The sequence below is a fragment of the Saccostrea cucullata genome, unplaced genomic scaffold, assembly GCF_032062105.1.
Source record: "Saccostrea cucullata isolate Sc308-1 unplaced genomic scaffold, CSIRO_AGI_Scuc_v1 ctg844, whole genome shotgun sequence".
Classification (NCBI taxonomy): domain Eukaryota; kingdom Metazoa; phylum Mollusca; class Bivalvia; order Ostreida; family Ostreidae; genus Saccostrea; species Saccostrea cuccullata.
In genome coordinates, this window is record NW_026923586.1 from 54,020 (window position 1) to 74,289 (window position 20,270).

General features: G+C 36.6%; 1 protein-coding gene across 1 annotated transcript; it reads left to right on the forward strand.

Moving 5' to 3' along the window:
* The first annotated feature begins 303 nt into the window (after positions 1–303).
* On the forward strand, positions 304–13,766 carry LOC134264429 (HEAT repeat-containing protein 4-like). Its single transcript, XM_062746718.1, has 17 exons — positions 304–520; positions 1,932–2,242; positions 2,462–3,131; positions 3,251–3,402; positions 3,732–3,746; positions 4,264–4,407; positions 4,857–5,071; positions 5,449–5,560; positions 5,770–6,086; positions 6,274–6,468; positions 7,088–7,192; positions 7,347–7,530; positions 8,090–8,275; positions 8,628–8,817; positions 10,735–10,930; positions 11,271–11,393; positions 12,692–13,766. Exons 2-17 carry the CDS (start codon positions 1,945–1,947, stop codon positions 13,565–13,567), a joined length of 3,978 nt encoding a protein of 1,325 aa, XP_062602702.1. The 5' UTR covers positions 304–520; positions 1,932–1,944; the 3' UTR covers positions 13,568–13,766.
* Positions 13,767–20,270: the final 6,504 nt, after the last annotated feature.

Sequence of the window (20,270 nt, forward strand, 5' to 3'; positions counted from 1 at the left end):
ACAAATAATATATCAATGGAGTAAAATAAATCATTGTGAGAAGATGGTCACAAAGCACCGTAAATGTTTTTTTTACTGGAGTAGGCCATAATTTATTAAAGAAAAAAAATTAAAACAAAAATTAAATTTTACTGAGGCAATACAGTACTGTAATATTCAGTCGTCAGTGTTTTTATCATTACTGTAATGCAGTTTTAGTGGAGTAAAAATAAGACATTTTTTGAGATCTCTAGCTTGCAAAGAGCTGATCACTATATTAGGTCGGGTTCGGTTTAGCCAGGTTAATTAACCAAACACCTCGCCGACATTGACGCTTCTTGGATACAACAAACATTTTACCGTTTTAGTTTTTACGATATTGGTTGGAAATATATCGCAAAAACGATGTAATGAAATTAATAGACTGTGTTTTATTATCTTCATGGGTATAACATCGAAGTGCAAAATGTGACACTGCTTGAAAATGTGCTGTACTACGACAAACACTACATAGCGTCAGGTCGAATTTCCTCTAATCTAGGTAAATCGCAGAATATTTACACATTTCCTATTTCAGAGACATTTCATGAGACCTATTTACACATGAAAATACAGACAACTGGTAAACTTTATTTTTCCCATTACAATGCGATACTTGAAATAGAATTTCTATTTAATTCTAGAATAAACATTTTAGAAAAGACCAATTAGAATATCAATCAGTTCCATTTGATGTAATCCAATATAAGGATAAAGTAGTACTTTGACTGAAACAATATACAATTTACATATGTTAAAAAATAAATTGTTAATTCCAACAGTTCATATTCACAGTTTCGTATTTCCAATTTTCAAACAAGAAAGATGCACAAATTAAACTAGGGAAGTGTGATTTTATCAGGGAGAGGTATACACGGTATTATCTACTGTCGACCGACGCTTGGCAGTTGACACTTTTGTTTGTTGACCGGGGTCAGGTCGATACAGTTGACACTTTTCATATGTTCTAGTGTCGACCAGGGACAGGTGATATGGATTACACTTTTTGTATTATCTACTGTCGACCAGGGACAGGTCGACTAAATACTTCCCTTGTGTTCTTTACCGGGGACAACATACTTTATAAAGTCCAGAAATTATTCATTTATTTGTTCAATCTTTCAAATTGACACAATTACTAATCACAGGTATTAATGTATAAAAAATTAATGTAAAAAGGTGAACTAACCCTAATCACACCTATTAATGCGAAACTAACTCTTTTCACATTAATAAACATAATAATGATTTTAGACTAACCCTAATAAAAATAACCCTTCACAGTTTTGAAAGTAAAATTTTGTGGTTAAATGTCTAGCATATGGTTTTTTAGAATAGAAATGGTTAAATGACTTTTCATATAAAATCATAATGTAAAAACTGCGAATCACTACTTTTATATAAATATAAGCTTCCGCATAGGGACTACATACCCTTATATTGGAGTTGACCCGATTTATTCAGGTAATAAAATCAATGTATGATACAGGGTGGTACAAATATCAATCACAGTTCCATTTGATTTAATCGAGTTATCTTAAATACAATTTAAATATGTTAAAAAATAAAATGTTAATTCAACTGTTCATATTCAAGTTTCGTATTTCCAGTTTTCAAACAAGTATGAATTTAAATAAAGATGCACAAATATAACACAGTAATGGTCTTGGTTGTGGATATTGGGTAGCACAGTCAACAGAGCACCTGGCTAGTGATGTAGGGGTCCCAAATTCAATTCTCAGTCTAGCAATACATTTTCTCCTTTCCTTTATAGGTTATGATATTTAACATGATAAAGTTAAATAATGAATTAATGCTTCTGTTTATAGAAATTGAAAATATTTGATCATACTGATGATTTTCTTTTCATCATTTTTAACTATCATTATAATTTTTCCTTTTACATTTTTCAGACACACTTGAGCAATGTCTTTGTTCAGAGAGAAATCCGAGCGAGTAAAGACTCCAGCCTTATTTCCATGTGCAGCAAAGGTTAAAGTTCCTCAGCTGGGGTCAGAGGAAACAGATTTTGAATTGAAACTTGCAAGCAAACCTGCACCAACCTCAGTTATTTTCAAGTCCTTTCAAGCTCCTGAACCTGTTCAGAGAAGTTACCTGAAGAGAATCAGTGCTGATTTACGCTTCAGTGAAGATGTGGTGGAAGACCGATGCTTTCATATGGTGCCTTATGACACAAAGTATTTGTTCCAAGCTCTTGACCCTTGTAAGCATTCAAGTTTCTTACGAAATATTGAGATGTTTTGTCTTGCATCGGCTTGTCAGCATAATAATCAAGTCAGTTATCTCTTTCTTAGCTACATGTTTATGGATTTAATCCATATTTTGTTTCATTTTAATGAATTAAATATTGTACACTCTCCTATAGGAAGTAAAGAGTTTTAAAAAAGGAAAAAATTATAATGTTATTTAAATTGTTTAATAGATGACATTGTGTCCCCACCACCTCATGCTAAGATTCCCCCGGGTCGCCATGATGCCCGGGGCATGGACCAACGACATATGCCATGTCACCTGACAAAGTCGTACAAACCTCACCTGAAACCCCTGAAGAGGAAAATAATGGAAAGAGCGAGAGAGATGCACAAGTCCGTGATAGCACAGTCCCAGGACACAGCAACAGAGGTCTCCTCGGAGGAGAGTTTCTTCTTGACGGAGGTGAGCGGTCAAAAACCAGTCAGTGCTCCTCCTCATGTACAGGATGTGAAAAAATCAGTGCCAAAGGAAAAGAAAAAAGCTGAGGAGATCAAGCCCAAGAAGAGATCACCAAGAAAAAGTGCATCAGATAAGAGTACTCTGGACACGGAGCAGGAAGCAAAGGAGGCATGGGAAAAATTCTGCAGGGAAAACTACGACTGGGACGCCTACACTTTATCTAAAGTCAGCTCACATATGTCAAAGTGGGTGGTTCTGGAGAAGATGCCGGACGGCCCAGACAGGGACAGACTGAAGAAGCTTGTGGAGGCGTGGTACGGTAAGCAGGACTCCTCTGACCTGTTACTGGAGTCCCTGGGGGAACTCAAGAAAGAGGAACCAGCAGAAGTCAAAAAAGATGCGGAGAAGCCGAAGAAAAAGTGGAAGAAGCCAGAGTCCACGTAAGTAAAACCACAAGAGGAAAGTGAATGAAATGTGTAAAATTCAGATGTTGTCTTTTTATACCGGGGTATTTGAGAAAATAAATGTACAGATAATGAGTGTACAATTTATTGTACAGGATACTCGCTCGAGTGTATGAGATGGATATTGCAGAGGACATAACAGAGCCTCACGCTCATGATCCGTACTCGGACGACTCTAAAGCCCCGTTTTATAGAAAACCAGTTGGTCTGCGGCGGGCAATTAAACATGCAGAAAAGGAGGAGGAAGGTATGGGATCACATCTAACAGTTTAAAATACCCCTCCCTAACAAGCAATTTGTTTTTATACCCTCTTAACAAAATTTAATCAAGATTACTGATAAACCAAAACAAAAAATTAAGGAAAAAAGAACATAAAATTAAAACAATTATATCACAGTTTTAATTATTATTTTTATCCTCACTATGTTCACCTTGTGATGTTTTTTTTTAAATAATTTTTATCACTTTTCATTCCATACATTTGTTTCCTTGTCGTTGTGTAACCAGTCTGTTTGTCTGTTTGTTACTCATTTTCACCTGTTTGTTTTATTCACCTCCCCCTGGCTGACCTCCAGTGACCAATAGTGCAGGTTTGTACCAATTTTTCTTTACCACACTCTAGCACTCTACTAATATGGTAATAGGGGATATTAAGTAGTATATATATCATACATACTGTTTATTTGATTAACAAGTCTTTAAGATTTTCTAATTTGTTTGTGTTTGTAGATCATAATTTTTGCTATTAGAAATTTTGAGATATAATTTAGTGCTTAGAGAGGTTAAACTGGTTATGGAAAAAAATATTTAATAATAGAGTCAAAATAGATTTAGTTACTCACATTTAGTTTTGATATTTCATCTTTCTCTATATTTATATACCTTAAGTACCATTTATGGGCCTAAGTAGACATTTTGGTCCATAGCTATACTTACATGTAGCTTTTGAATTCAGTCTAACTTAATGTAGAAATAAGTTATTTATCAACATCAAAAGCATTTGCCTGACTTTGAAACAAGCAGTCCAATGTTGTTCATATTGAAATTATTGTGTGTTTTTTAAAAGAATTTTTAAAAGAGAATAAAACCATGTGATTTTACACACAGGTGCCATAAATGCTACAGCTGATATCACCATTGACTACACGTATGAGCCACCTGCCCCGCCCACCATCCGCGACTTTATTAACCCCTCAGTGGGTGACAAGTTCTACGATACAGACAACCAATTCCAGCAGGAAAAGTTGATAGGTAGGTATGGATTGTTGTAGAGTAAAAAAGAATGTATTTATTTCCATTTCTATTTGCTTTCTCTGTGATAACTCTATTCAAAATAATAGTTAAATTTTGAATTATTTCTTTATTAATTTTTTTCATTGTATCAATTAAATGTAAATTTCGCCCCCTCCAAGAAAAAAATTGAATATTTTATGTTTAATTAAGAATTCTTTGAATAAAGCAGTACTGTAAATTCACTTTCTTTGTTCACTTGAAACTTTATTTTTGCATAATTATGTGAACTTTCTGCTCACAATTTTTTTCTTTGTTTTATATTTGTTTTAAAAATAGTTAATATACCACAATAATTAAAATTTTGAAAAAAAAATTCTTTGATTATAAATATCAAATATTTCTTTAAAAAAAATATTGCCATAAAAATTTGATCAATTAGGTTGATCAAGTTGTATTATAATTGACAGGGGTAGATCAAGTTCACGTAGAGGACACAGACAAGATTGTGCTAAGTTCTGGTCATAAGTACCAGAAAAAACTACAGTCTGAACACCCACAGAACCCAGAGACCTGGTACAACGAGCAAGACGCCACGCCGCCACACGAGGTGAAGGAGTCACCACGCATCAAAAAGGTGGAGAAAGGACTGCGGCGCTGGAAAAAACTCCCGGAGCCGGCAGATGTAAGGAACAATTAACGAGGCAGTTAACAAAATATTAAACAGGAATTAGCATAATTTTTAATTCTGATTAGGATGTAATACTGTATACAGGGTTATTTTCACACTTTAACACATACAAACAATTTTGCCCCATATCATTTTAGTTTCACCCAGACACAGCTGTGTTTAGTGATAATGATTTTTACATTGAATTTAGTCCATTTGAAATTTGCCTGCTTAAGGTCCTTTGCAACAAGGCTGTTAAAAATAAAATGGCGGCAAAAATTTTGTGCATACAATATAAAATATGATATCTGAAAATGGTACAATAGGCAATAGAACAAAGTTGCTGTGATATTTAGCTGATGACATACATGGTTAATATCCTTTGAATTTAGGAGTCAGCCGAGTTTAACATGATTCCCCCCGGGTTTGACCCTGAATACCATAGGTCACCTGACCCCACGACTCGCAGGCTGACCAAACAGAATGCATCATTACTTCAAGTCAGTAAGTAACAGAACAAATACATGTAGTATTGTTATTTCTTTACTCTGTAGCAGAAAAATTAAAGGATCATTTAATCCAATGTATAGAACAATTGAGTCACATATATAATAAAATTGCTTTTCTGTAACATTTTCAACTGAAAAGGAACTAATTTGACCTGATTACTTATAGTTGACATGGGGTAATTAATTAGACCTGGCTATTTATAGTTGATGAGTGGAGGCAGAAGTGGCACCTGAGTGGTCAGCTAGTGGACAGTAAGCCGGACGATCTCATTAAAGACATGGCGGACATCCAGAGTCATGTCCGACTGAAGGCCATAGCGACCATCGCCAAGGTCGCGGAGTACCGGCCCCCAGCCCAGGAGATTTCTATATATGGGGACACACCCTCACTTAAAGCCCCCTTCCAGGAACTGCCCCACAAATTGTTTGTCGCTCTCGAGTGTCTGTTAGATGATAAAGTAGATCGCGTCAAACTAGCGGCAGCCATTACTCTTTACTCGCTCAACAAGCCAGGGGAAAAGGTACACAGAATAAATGGCAGATTTTTAGTACGCTTGCTTAAGTTTTATACTCTTTATGTTATACATGTTTTTTTCTTATATAAAATATACTTTGTTATCTAGAATCAATTCAAAAATTAATCTTAAGAATACATGCTACATTGGCTAATTGATATGGCTGGTAACCTATCTCACTCATTCTTTTTAGGCCAGACAGGTTTTACAGCTGGCCCTACAGAGTGAGACCAGTGTGGACCGGTGGGCCGCCGCTCAGTGTCTGGCCCACGATGGCCTCTGTAACTCGCTGGTCGTGGGCGAGATTGTCCGTCAGCTGCTGGAGACGGAGGATACCATTAAACACGAGAAAGCCATCTACCTACTCGGCAAACTCAGCATTTTCTCTGTAAGTGTTATTACAGACACTAGAATAAGATTCTCATAGGTAAAATGTTTCAAAACTTATAAATGAGAGCCATTTCATAAAATTACATGCAATGGTTTCAATTTTGGTATATTTTCTGATTTACAGGTTTATTTTATATTTATGCATGTATTATATAAAGAGTTATTCCCCTTTTTAAGATGCAAACAGTTTTGCCCTGTTTTAAATTTTTCTTTATGAATACACCACATTTTAAACAACGTAAGCAGACTTTTTTTAGTGAGGATTCAATTTTGGCATTATTATCAAGGCTTTGAGGTTGCTAAAACTGAATATTATTAATATTTTTTTTCATATCAGTTGTTAAAGCTATCTCGCTTAAATTACTTCTCACTAAAAATATGTACCTTTTTTTTTGAAGAAATTGCTAAATTTGCATCTTGCTAAAAATTCCACATATCATATACATGTGTATTTTCAGTTGCAACATGTATGTTTTTACTGCATGTGTGTCATTCTGATAGTGTCTTTCTTTGTATAAGCCTTTAGTCCATTGTATGGTCAGGCTGAACAGTTAAACACTGGTACAGTAGTTATATTTAACTGTGTATCATCCTGATAGTTTCTTTCCTTGTTGTAGCCTTTAGTCCATTGTATGGTGGCTGAACAGTTAAACAGTAGCAGCTGGAGACATAAAGTCATTGCTTGTAAAATACTTCCTACTCTCCACGGCACCATTAACAAGGCAAGTACTCTATTCTTATTTCTCAGTTTATGATGGAAAAATCAATTATTTAATTTCTTGTCCTATTATCTAAAATATCAAACAAATAAAATTCATCTATGGCTTACATTATGCCTCCATGGTGAAGTTGAATGTTACACCCTTATGTTTCTAGGATGTAACCAACAAGCTGATGGACTTGATGTGGAATGATTGGCACGAGGACGTCCGTAAGAGTGCGGCGCAGTGCCTCGGTAAAACTAGCCACGGGAGGGAAGTCCATGATGACCTCAGAGAGAGAATCGTCAAAGGCAATGAGGCCACCAGGCTAGAGGCCATCAGTAAAATAGGACAACTAGGTATTGGAAGGTTTTATCTAGTATCACTGAAAAAATACAAAGTAATGCTTAAAAAAGTACAAATTTTCATTTATAAAAGAACAGGGGGATAAGAAAGATACTTCCTTTTTCATTTTCCATTTAAATATGATAAATGTATAGCCTTTTTAGTTGGGAAAAGTGTATTTAAAAGCCGTAAGTGAATAAGTGAAAAAATTTCATTTGGAATTGTCAAAACCTGTGGATAGAATGCTTTAATTTAGGGAATAATTGTCATTTGACACTTTGTAAGCGATTTAAGACATAATTTTCACGAATAGTTGTTATTCCCGTTATATAATCGTAAGGAATACTTTTATACGGGAAATTAAATTTCCCATTCTAATGCAATCCATGCATTTTGTTTGTTGTTTACGTCTTATTTTGTTGAATTTTGTTACATGCAAATAAAAAGTGATTTACAGTATTCACAATGAAAAAGCTTTAAGTGAATATTTTAAAAAACATCATTTGGCATTAGCCAATCAAAACGTGTTTTACAAAACAATTGCATTAGAATTATAAATTTGTTTTGTTTCAGGTATCATGACAGCCAAATTACTGCCTGTGTTCCTGAAATGTTTTGAGGATGAGTACATCTCTGTGAGATCGGAAGTCTGTATAACTTGTGGTAACCTGGAAATAAAAGATGAACAAGTCATAGAGAAGTTAATCCATCTGGCCACATTTGATCCCATCTGGAAAGTGAAGGCTTTAGCCATTCAAGGTAAAAAACAAATTTTAATGCTTTTTGAAATTCATGTTCCAAAATGACTGCTTTAGATCTTTAGATTTTTTTCAATACTCCTTAAATATGTTAATGTTTGGGTAAATGAAAAAAAAATAATATAGATAAGGCAAAATTCGTAGTCTTTATTCTGACATAAATAAGGATGGGAGACATATTATTTTTATATTGTAGTTATGGGTAACATAGGGTGGGGTCTATTTTTACATTGTTGCTATGGGTAACATAGATGGGGTCTATTTTTATATTGTTGCTATGAGTAACATAGATGGGGTCTATTTTTATATTGTTGCTATGAGTAACATAGATGGGGTCTATTTTTATATTGTAGCTATGGGTAACATAGGAGTGGTCAATGAGGAGATTACCGAGACTTTACTGTGGGCGGTCCGGTATGAGGAGAAGCCAGGGGTGAGAGCGGAGGCCTGTCACACCCTGATGATGCTGAAACTGAAGACAGAGGAGGTGGCTGAAGTCCTTCAGGAAAGATTCCTAGTGGAGTCCAGCAGTATAGTCAGGGAGTAAGTATCTGTCTAGTCAGGGAGTAAGACTAGTATCTGTCTAGGCAGAGAGAGAGTCTGTCAAGTCAGATTGTAAGTGTCTGTCTATTTAGAGATTGAGTGTCTGTCTACTTAGAGAGAAAGAGAGTGTCTAGTCAGAGAGTAAGTGTCTGTCAGAGTGTCTTTCAAAGAGTGTGTGTCTAGTCAGAGATTGTCTGTTAGAGAGTGTCTGTCTACATAGAGTATGTGTCTGTCTAGTCACAGAGTATGTGTCTGTCTAGTCACAGAGTATGTGTCTGTCTAGTCACAGAGTATGTGTCTGTCTAGTCACAGAGTAAGTGTCTGTCTAGTCACAGAGTGTGTGTCTAGTCAGAAAGTCTGTGTTTGTCTAGTCAGAGAGTGTGTGTCTGTCTAGTTAGAGAGTGTGTGTCTAGTCAGAGAGTGTGTGTCTCTTAAGTCTGAGTGTATGTGTCTAGTCAGAGAGTGTGTGTCTGTTAAGTCTGAGAGTATGTGTCTGTTTAGTAAGAGAGTGTTTGTCTAGTCACAGAGTGTGTGTCTGTCTAGTAAGAGAGTGTCTGTCTAGTCAGGGAGTGTGTGTCTGTCTAGTCAGAGAGTGTCTGTCTAGTCAGAGAGTGTCTGTCTAGTAAGAGAGTGTGTGTCTGTCTAGTAAGAGAGTGTCTGTCTAGTCAGAGAGTGTGTGTCTGTCTAGTCAGAGAGTGTGTATCTGTCAGGGTTAGGTCAGGGATTGTCTGTCTTGTCAGAGAGTGTGTGTCTGTCTACTCAGTGAGTGTATGTGTCTAGTCAGAGAGAGTGTCTGTCTAGTGTGTGTCTGTTTAGTCAGAGAGTGTGTGTCTGTCTAGTCAGAGAGTGTGTGTCTGTCTAGTCAGAGAGTGTGTGTCTGTCTTGTCAGAGAGTGTGTGTATGTCTAGTCAGAGAGTGTGTGTCTGTTTAGTCAGAGAGTGTGTGTCTGTTTAGTCAGAGAGTGTCTGTCTAGTCACAGAGTGTGTGTCTGTCTAGTCACAGAGTGAGTGTCTGTCTAGTCAATGACTTTATGTCTGTCTTGTTGGAGAGTAAGTGTCTGTCTAGTCAGAGAGTGTGTGTCTGTCTAGTAAGAGAGTGTCTGTCTAGTCAGAGAGTGTGTGTCTGTCTAGTAAGAGAGTGTCTGTCTAGTCAGAGAGTGTGTGTCTGTCTTGTCAGAGAGTGTGTGTCTGTCTAGTCAGAGAGTGTGTATCTGTCAGGGTTAGGTCAGGGATTGTCTGTCTTGTCAGAGAGTGTGTGTCTGTCTACTCAGTGAGTAAGTATGTGTCTAGTCAGAGAGTAAGTGTCTGTCTAGTCAGAGAATAAGTGTCTGTTTAGTCAGAGAGTAAGTGTCTGTCTAGTCAGAGAGTGTGTGTCTGTCTAGTCAGAGAGTAAGTGTCTGTCTTGTCAGAGAGTAAATGTCTGTCTAGTCAGAGAGTAAGTGTCTGTCTAGTCAGAGAGTGTGTGTCTGTTTAGTCAGAGAGTGTGTGTCTGTTTAGTCAGAGAGTGTCTGTCTAGTCACAGAGTGAGTGTCTGTCTAGTCAATGACTCTATGTCTGTCTTGTCAGAGAGTTAGTGTCTGTCTAGTCAGAGAGTAAGTGTCTGTTTAGTCACAGAGTGTGTGTCTGTGTATTCAGAGAGTAGGTGTCTGTCTAGTCAGAGAGAATATGTCTGTTTAGTCAGAGAGTAAGTGTCTGTCTAGTCAGAGAGTAAGTGTCTGTCTAGTCAGGGAGTAAGTGTCTGTTTAATGAGAGAGTAAGTGTCTGTCTAGCCAGAGAATGTATTTCTAGTCAGGGGCCTGAGGAAGGAGTTCTTTTGTGCTTAGTAGTGATAAATTTTTAAAAAGAAATTATTAATCTGTTTTTAGAGGTCTTTGATTCCATGTAAGAGTTATTTAGATATGGGATGTTTCTTTGACAGGGAGATTGCCAACACATTAGAGATGTTTGGAATTAGTGCCACGGAGGACATGGACATGGTAGCCCAGATAAAGAATGAGGTCCGCAAACTCTGTACCAAGGGTAACATCGCGGCCCAGATCTCTCTGAATGAAGCCGATGACCTGAAACACGAGAACCTGAGTAGGATGATTTACGAGAACGAGAAAGAAATGGAGGTATGTCCAAGCCTAATAGTTTTAGGCTCCTTGTCTCGTTTCTGTTTTTCCCTCAGGTGCTATGTATGCCTATAAGTGTGAACTTTTTCAGCTACATTGTAACTTAAGCTTCTTTCTCTTCTCATTATCATATACTAAAGCCTCTGTACACAATCTAACTTTCATGTTCAGCTGCTCATTCAAAAGTATAGAAAAAATACATGTACCAGTCATTCTATTATCAAAAACATAGTCCATTGTTTTATCAAAAAAAAATACCTAGCTTGAACGAGCAGTTGTACTCTGTTTTATTGACTAACTTGCACTGTAGAACTCTGCTTTGCTTGCACTTTGCTAACAGCGTAGAAACCCGTACTCTTTCCTGTTACTGAGATCTGCGGAGTCCAGTAAAAGTCACTGTCACTTCACCTACAGTGTGTCCAGTCTATCTTACACCAGGCTGTCTAGAACAAGGAGAAGTAAGGTAAAACCTGTATAAATTTAAGTGTTTCTTTACCCGATAAATGTGTTTATTTATTTTGGAAGCAGGACCAATTTAAGCTGAACTAAATAAGGAGAACTAATCCACATCTCAAGGTCATATTTCTGTCCAAGTCCTTGATGTCATACGATCTGCAAGGTTACAGAACTCTATGGATGTTTGATATGAATCATGTCAAATTGTCATTTAGGATGAAGAATCAAAGCTGTATTTTTATGCATGAGAAATATGTTAATGCTTCTTTCTATGCAATTAATTTTTTTCTAAAAATAATCAAACTTTCTCTTGACCAGTTTTGCTTCAAAATAACTCTTTTATGAATATATGCAAGCTTTATACCTACTGTAAAAATCTTAATATGTACAGATGTATTCTTGCTGAATTGATTATCTTTAAAGAATCACTGTCTAGTTAGTATAGTATGCCAGGGCATCAATGATAGTTGGAAACATGGGATAATTTGCATAACAAGTAAGTTAAATAGATTTAAAATTATTTGCAAGTGCATAAGGGCGAAAATAACACGGGGTGAAAATAACCCTGTGTACAGTAGTCCTCTAACACAAAGACAGCCACACAAGATTTACATGCATATTAGGCCTCCTAAGCTCCTGAAATATCGATTTGCCTAATTTACATTCCGGTAGAATTATTAAAGAAATCAACTCCACTAACTTTCAAAGAGTTATCAGAGAGAAAACAAATGGAAATGGAAATATATACTTATAGATCATGTCTTTTTAATTTTTTTTTTAAATAAGGAAGCAGGTTATAAAAAATTAAATGAAACTACATGTATATACTATAGCATTAAATTTCCTATGATATAAATTGGTATACTAATTATGCATGCATCTAGGGATGCACCACAGCTCTCTTTTTGGTGCTGTATTTGAACTTCAGATGAGCAGATCTACAAACCTTACCTGTACATTTTAAACTCACAGGTGAATTCAGGTAGTGTGCTTGCAAAGTCTGCTTTCATACTAAATCTATGATGTCACTGTGATTTTATGTTGTTTGAAATACATTAGCTTTATTGTAGACAGTATAGTTACCTAATAGATGTATTTGTTTTGGTTTTCTTGATATTGCAACATATTTGATAATATGAAATATATTGGTAAATTATTAGAATTAGGGAAATTATAACATTTACAAGAAATGTTCTTCATATAAGAAAATCCTCTTGATGTTACATTTTCTCATCTTTAATCTCTGTTCCTTAATATATTTTTTTCTTACAATATTGTTAAATTTTGGTATGATTTTCTGTTTAGGAGAGTGAGGAGAAACTGCCACCAATGATGGAGAGAATAAGATCAATGAGTCAAGCCAGTGATCGTCCTGACACATCTCAAAGGAAGATGATAGGGGACAGACCCCACACCCCTCACCGTAAGAGTGTCTCCCCCACCCCGAGTCGTGAAGTCTTCACCCCCACAGCTGATGAGGAGCTTCACCAAATCATGTCACGTGAGGACACAAGGAGTGAGGTGGCCTCCCCAGAGGCTCGACCCACATCTGGCCAACAGCGCGACTCAGGCACACCCAAAGATCAGGGCACACCCAAGGGATCGGAGAGGTCAAAGGTCACAACAGAGGACAGTGATGTCACGGATAGTAGTGAGAGGGAATATTCCTCGGCGACCGGTGGGAGAACTCCAGAGACTGAGCGACCGACCAGTGTGGTAAAATTTGCATCTGAACTACAGGTGGAGGAGATTCCTGGTCGCTCCACACTGACTCCGTCAAAGTCTGCAATGGAGGACATGCGTGTGTCGACGCGTCTCAGTAGTATGGCAGGAGGACGCGTGTCGTCAGACGTCAGGGCATTCAGTCGTGACGCCATCAAGGAGAGGGAGAAAATAAACACCGAGGCACTGAAGAGCTACGCCGGGCTGGACATGCGGTATTACGATATGATACAGGATCTCATCCAGGTAGACAATACATACGAGCTGATGACCGGTCAGAGGCCCAAACAACCAGAAGTGGAACAGGTGAAAAAGATTACGATGATTCAGTCCCCATCCAAGGCACTCATCGCCCAATCAGACGAGGCTATACCGGTCGATGATGAGGATAACGACGTCCAATCATCTGTCATCATCACCGTCACGGCGGACGAGGAACAAGACAGTATTACTAATTAATCTGTTAATCGGAGCATTTATATTTAATATGGTTGACTTCAGTTGTGCATTATAAATCAAGGCTGATAACTTCAGGATAAAGTGCATTAATGAGTGATTAATTTCTTTAATGTGATATATTTTCATTTATCTCTGTATTATGAGGGAAAATGATGACTGTGATATTTTGTGCTTACTTGTAATTCTTTTTTATGTCTTATTAAAGAAATATATGTCCACATATAAAATGCTATTTTTTTCTGCGGTTTTCATACTCTTTTCAAAACAATAAGTTAAATAGATTGCACTTGCCGAACATACTGTGTAATTTTGAAGTGTTAAATAACCAAAACATGTAGAAAACAATATCAGTTGGGAAAGGGAGTACAACTGTAATCAAGATATGTTTGTGAAACACTGATTCCCCCGTATGGCAGCCTATGGCAAAGGTAGAAGATTCTTAAATGCATTAAATTAAATATATTGTTTTCCAAAGAAAGGACTTGTATGAAAAAAATATACTGAAAGCCCTAGAACTATTTGTTCAAAAGTAAAGGCTATTTCGTCCCAATGTCCCGACTTCTGGTAACGTCTTCTTCCGGTCCATCCGTAGTTAGTGCACTTTTTCTTCCACTGCCCATAGGTTCCGCGCCCTTGAAGCTATGAGACTGGGCTGCTTTGGTATATACAGAATCCTTGAACTCTACACAACTTTTGAAATACAGACATTTGCGGCTCTAGCTCGCACCGTTTTTGAGTTATAAGCCGAAATAGAAATCGGTGCAGAACTAAATTTCCACTTCATTCCCAGCCATACCCGTTTTCTGGGCACTTGAAAAGCTCTCACTGAGACCTTCTTAGCAACACCCGGGTCAAAGAAATCTGATCACAACAACCCGTCTAACTCTTCTTAAATTTTTTAAGACTGTTGTACATCGTTTAGTCATTGATATCTTTGGTAGGAGTAGATCAAAAATGTTTTATTCGAGAAAAGTTTTTGTCTTTATAAATAAACATGTGAAGTATGAAAGACCTAGCACTATAACTGTACAAAAGAAATGGCCATGGTTACCAGCGATAAAATGTGACATTGAAAAAGTGGGTCAAAATCCAAGGACAAGAGGTCAAATATATATTCAGAGCCGAAGAAAGGTCTTGTTACAAGAAATACACGTATGAAATTTTAAAGCCATAATTCTTTTCAATCAAAAGTTATGATCAAGGTTAAAGTTTTGTGGACAAACAGATTAACAAACAGAATTGTCGGTACCAAAGGGTGATGCATCGTAACTTATTATCAACACCCAAACCCTTATATGCTGGTGTTATCTAGGACCACTTTTGTTCTTAATTTATGTTAACGATGTTGCTGATAATATGATTACTTTTTGTAGATTATTTGCTGATGATAATTCTTTGCAGCATTCGTCTCATAACATGAAGAGAATTGAAAGAGACAAACAAAGATTTAAATGCTCTAGAACTATGGTCTAAAAAATGGTTATTGAAATTTAATCCCTCTAAAACTAAAGTAATAATGTTTAGCACAAAGAAAAATATAGAATATCCTAAGCTTCTTTTTCAACAATGTGAACTAGACTTCATTACTGAACACAAACACCTCGGAGTACTATTTTCACACGATGCCAGTTGGTCACCACATATTGATAATATACTGTCTATTGCCGACAAAAAATTGTCTCTTGAAAAAATTAAAATTTAAAGTAAATCGAAAAACACTCTCACTCATGTATACATCATTCATAAGACCGCAACTTGAATACGCTTCAGTGGTGTGGGGTAGCTGTCAACAGGGTGATAGTGATAGGTTAGAAAAACTTCAACTTTTTGCAGCTAGAATTGTAACAGGGTTAAAAACTATAGCCTCCAAAGATTCACTTTATTTTGAAACGGGATGGGAACCGCTTAGTTGTAGAAGACAAGAAGCTAGATTAAAAACAATGTTCAAACTTCATAATAATTTAGTGCCAGAATACTTAATGGACATACTTCCAAATATGCGCTTTAACATATCTATCTACTCGACAAGAAATTATCAAAATTTATTCCAAAGTGTCGATTACAAACTAAGTTGTTTATTCCTACTGTAGTTAACGAATGGAACTCCATTCCACTCGAAACTCGAAATTTACAGTCAATGTCGAAATTCAAATCTAAAATTAGTAATAAAGAATCTAGATCTGCTCCACCTTCTTACTTTGATTACGGTAACAGAAGACTAAATGTTCTTCAAACCAGATTACGACATAATTGTGTATTAAATAACGACCTTTATAGATGCAATTTAATATCAAGTCCCATGTGCACGTGCGGTAAAGTTGAGGACACATATCATTATTTTTTTGTATGTCCAAAGTATGCGAACGCCAGAAATGAATTTTTACATAATTTTTTACAATTTGATAAAATCCACATACTACTAGATACACATGTCTTATTATGGGGGGTTGATTCACTGAATGTTGCAGAGAATGAACGTCTCTTTTCTTTTGTTCAAACATTTATTAAGCATTCTGGTAGATTTCCTTGTTAAATACTGTACCGATATTTAAGGAATCACTGTCTAGTTAGGAGGGTATGTCAGGGCATCAACAATAGTGGGAAACATGGGATAATTTGCATAACGAGCGAAGCCCGTTATGCTTAAATTATCCCATGTTTCCCACTATTGTTGATGTCCCTGACATACCCTCCTAACTAGACAGTGATTCCTTATATTTTCATTTCATTGTGAAATAAAATTGTAGATTTAGACTTTAAAAATGTAGATAAATAGATTTAAATCACATGATGACTTCCATGCCAGTTTCAATAGTCCTCTCAAACACAAAGGCAGCCGCACGAGATTTACATGCATATTTGGCCTCCTTAGCGTCAGACACAAGACAGATGCGCAAAAAATTAGGCCTCCTTAGCTCCCGAAACCTGCCTAATTTACATTGCAGAATTATCATGAAATAAACTCCGTCAACTTTCAAAGAGTTATCACAGAAAAAAATTAGAAATGGAAATATTAATATATGAATTTGTTCAACTTTTTATATATTTATACATATATGCAAAATGCATCAATTTGTTTACTTTTGCAAATACTGAATACTTTTAATATAGCATGTTTAACTGTGACAATATAAATGTGTAATTTAAATGTATAGGGAGAGGGCGTTATAAGTTTTCAGAACTTGTGCTCAATCCCTTTGTAATTATATTACAATAAAATATGTTCAAATCAATCAACAAACAGACGGACGGTAGACAGAGCAAAAAATATATACCCTCGTATCTGTGAAAAGATATTACTGAGGGCACAACTGGTTTTATTATTTTTAGAAACTTACACTTAGTGTGTGCCCTAATAATGAAAAAGGAACAGATTTAAATTTCATGAGAGTGCCTCGCCCTGTAATGACAGTAAAAGCAATTGGTCATAACATACATGTAATATCAATTTCAGTCTCTATTTAATAGCCCACAATATCAATATAAATTTTTATGCCCCCATTGTCGAAGATTTGGGGGTATATTGTTTTTGTCATGTCCGTCCGTCTGTCTGTCGGTTTGTCTGCAAAAACTTTACCCATAACTTTTGAATAGGCAGGGCTATTGCTTTCATATTTCACAGGAGTATTCCTTGTGACAAGACCTTTCTTTGGGTATATCACCAAACTTGACCTCTTGACCTTGGTGTTTGACCTACTTTAGCTAAATTGAGCTCATGTAAGCTTTTCTGATCACAATTTGTCTGGCATCCGTCTATATGTCCGTCTATCTGTTAACTTTTCACATTTTTAGGTCACCTGAGTAACTCAGGTGACCTAATGCTATCCGTTTTCGTCCGTCGTCGTGCGTCGTGTGTCGTGTGTTAACATTTGAACATTTTCAGCTTCTTCTCTGAAACCACTGAACCAATTTCAACCAAATTTGGTATACAGCATCTATGGGTAGAAGGGGAACAAAAATTGTGAATTTCATGGTCCCCGCCCCCCTGGGGCCTGAGGGGTAGGGCCAAAACCACTAAAATTATTGCAATCTTTTAAAAATCTTCTTCTTTACTCCTGGACATCAAGCAGGCAAACTGTGGGCATGAATGTAATGAGCATTAAGTCCTCTACCAAAATTGTGAAATTCATGACCCCAGGATCAGGGGTTCTAGTGCTAGGGCAGGACTCTATAGATTATATAGTGAAAATGCATTATTTCTTTGAAAATCTTCTTCTCTGCTCCTGTGTATTAAATAAACTAACTAAGCACATAGTTATGATGAGCAAGAGTGCCTCTTCCAGATTTGTGAATTCTGTGGCCCCAGGGTCAGGGGTTCTGGTGTTAGGGCGGGGCTCTATAGATTATATAGTGAAAATGCATTAAATCTTTGAAAATCTTCTTCTCTGCTTCTGGGTATTATATAAACTAACTAAGCACATAGTTATGATGAGCAAGAGTGCCTCTTCCAGATTTGTGAATTTTATGGTCCCAAGGTCAGGGGTTCTAGTGCTTGGGTGGGGCTCTATAGATTATATAGTGAAAATGCATTATTTCTTTGAAAATCTTCTACTCTGCTCTTGTGTATTAAATAAACTAACTAAGCACATAGTTATGATGAGCAAGAGTGCCTCTTCCAGATTTGTGAATTTTATGGCCCCAGGGTCAGGGGTTCTGGTGTTAGGGCGGGGCTCTATTGATAATATAGTGAAAATGCATTATCTCTTTGAAAATCTTCTTCTCTGCTCCTGTGTATTAGATAAACTAACTAAGCACATAGTTATGATGAGCAAGAGTGCCTCTTCCAGATTTGTGAATTTTATGGCCCCAGGGTCAGGGGTTCTGGTGTTGCATAAATAGTGAAAATATTAAATCTTTGAAAACCTTTTCTCTGCTTCTGGGTATTATATAAACTAAGCACATAGTTGTGATGAGCAAGAGTGCCTCTTCCAAAAATTGTGAATTTTATGGCCCCAGGGTCAGGGGTTCTGGTGTTAGGGTGGGGCTCTTTTGATTCTATGGTGAAAATGCATTTATTCTTTGAAAATCTTCTTCTCTGCTTCTGGGTATTAAATAAACTAACTAAGCACATAGTTATAATGAGCAAGAGTGCCTCTTCCAAAATTGTGAATTTTATGGCCCCAGGGTTAGGGGTTCTGGTGTTAGGGCAGGACTCTATTGATTATATAGTTAAAATACATTAATTCTTTGAAAATATTTTCCTTTTTGCTTTTGGGTTTTATGCCAATGATCCAAGTATATATATATTTATGATGAAAAAAGGTGCATCTAGCAAAGTGTTTTTTATGCCCCTGGGGTCAGACTGGGAAGGGGGGGTTACATAGTCTGAAAATAAATTAATGCTTTGAAATCTGCTCTTTTGGTATTAATCAACCATTTTTAGGTCACCTGAGTAACTCAGGTGACCTATTGCCATCTGTTTTCGTCCGTCGTCGTGCGTCGTGTGTCGTGTGTTAACATTTGAACATTTTCAGCTTCTTCTTTGAAACCACTGAACCAATTTCAACCAAATTTGGTATGCAGCATCTATTGGTAGAGGAAAACAAAAATTGTGAATTTCATGGTCCCCGCCCCCCTGGGGCCTGAGGGATGGGGCCAAAACCACTAAAATTATTGCAATCTTAAAAAATCTTCTTCTTTACTCCTGGACATCAAGCAGGCAAACTGTTAGCATGAATGTAATAAGCATTTAGTCCTCTACCAAAATTGTGAAATTCATGGCCCCAGGATCAGGGGTTCTAGTGCTAGGGCGGGGCTATATAGATTATATAGTGAAAATGCATTATTTCTCTGAAAATCTTCTTCTCTGCTTCTGGGTATTAGATAAACTAACTAAGTACATAGTTATGATGAGCAAGAGTGCCTCTTCCAGATTTGTGAATTTTATGGCCCCAGGGTCAGGGGTTCTGGTGTTAGGGCGGGGCTCTATAGATTATATAGTGAAAATTCATTTATTCTTTGAAAATCTTCCTCTCTGCTTCTGAGTATTAAATAAACTAAAATAATTAAGCACAAAGTTATGATGAGCAAGAGTGCCTTTTCTAAAATTTGAATTTATAGCCCTAGGGTCAGGAGTTCCAGTGTTAGGGCGGGGCTCTATTGATTATATAGTGAAAATGCATTTATTCTTTGAAAATCTTCTTCTCTGCTTCTGGGTTTTAAATAAACTAACTAAGTACATATTTATGATGAAAAAGAGTGCCTCTTCCAGACTTGTGAATTTTATGGCCCCAGGGTCAGGGGTTCTAGTGTTAGGGCGGGGCTCTATAGATTATATAATGAAAATGCATTTATTCTTTGAAAATCTTCCTCTCTGCTTCTGAGTATTAAATAAACTAAAATAATTAAGCACAAAGTTATGATGAGCAAGAGTGCCTTTTCCAAAATTGTAAATTTATAGCCCTAGGGTCAGGAGTTCCAGTGTTACGGCGGGGCTCTATTGATTATATAGTGAAAATGCATTTATTCTTTGAAAATCTTATTCTCTGCTTCTGGGTTTTAAATAAACTAAGTACATTGTTATGATGAAAAAGAGTGCCTCTTCCAGATTTGTGAATTTTATGGCCCTAGGGTCAGGGGTTCTAGGGTTAGGGCGGGGCTCTATTGATTATATAGTGAAAATGCATTTATTCTTTGAAAATCTTCTTCTCAGCTTCTGGGTTTTAAATAAACTAAGTACATAGTTATGATGAGCAAGAGTGTC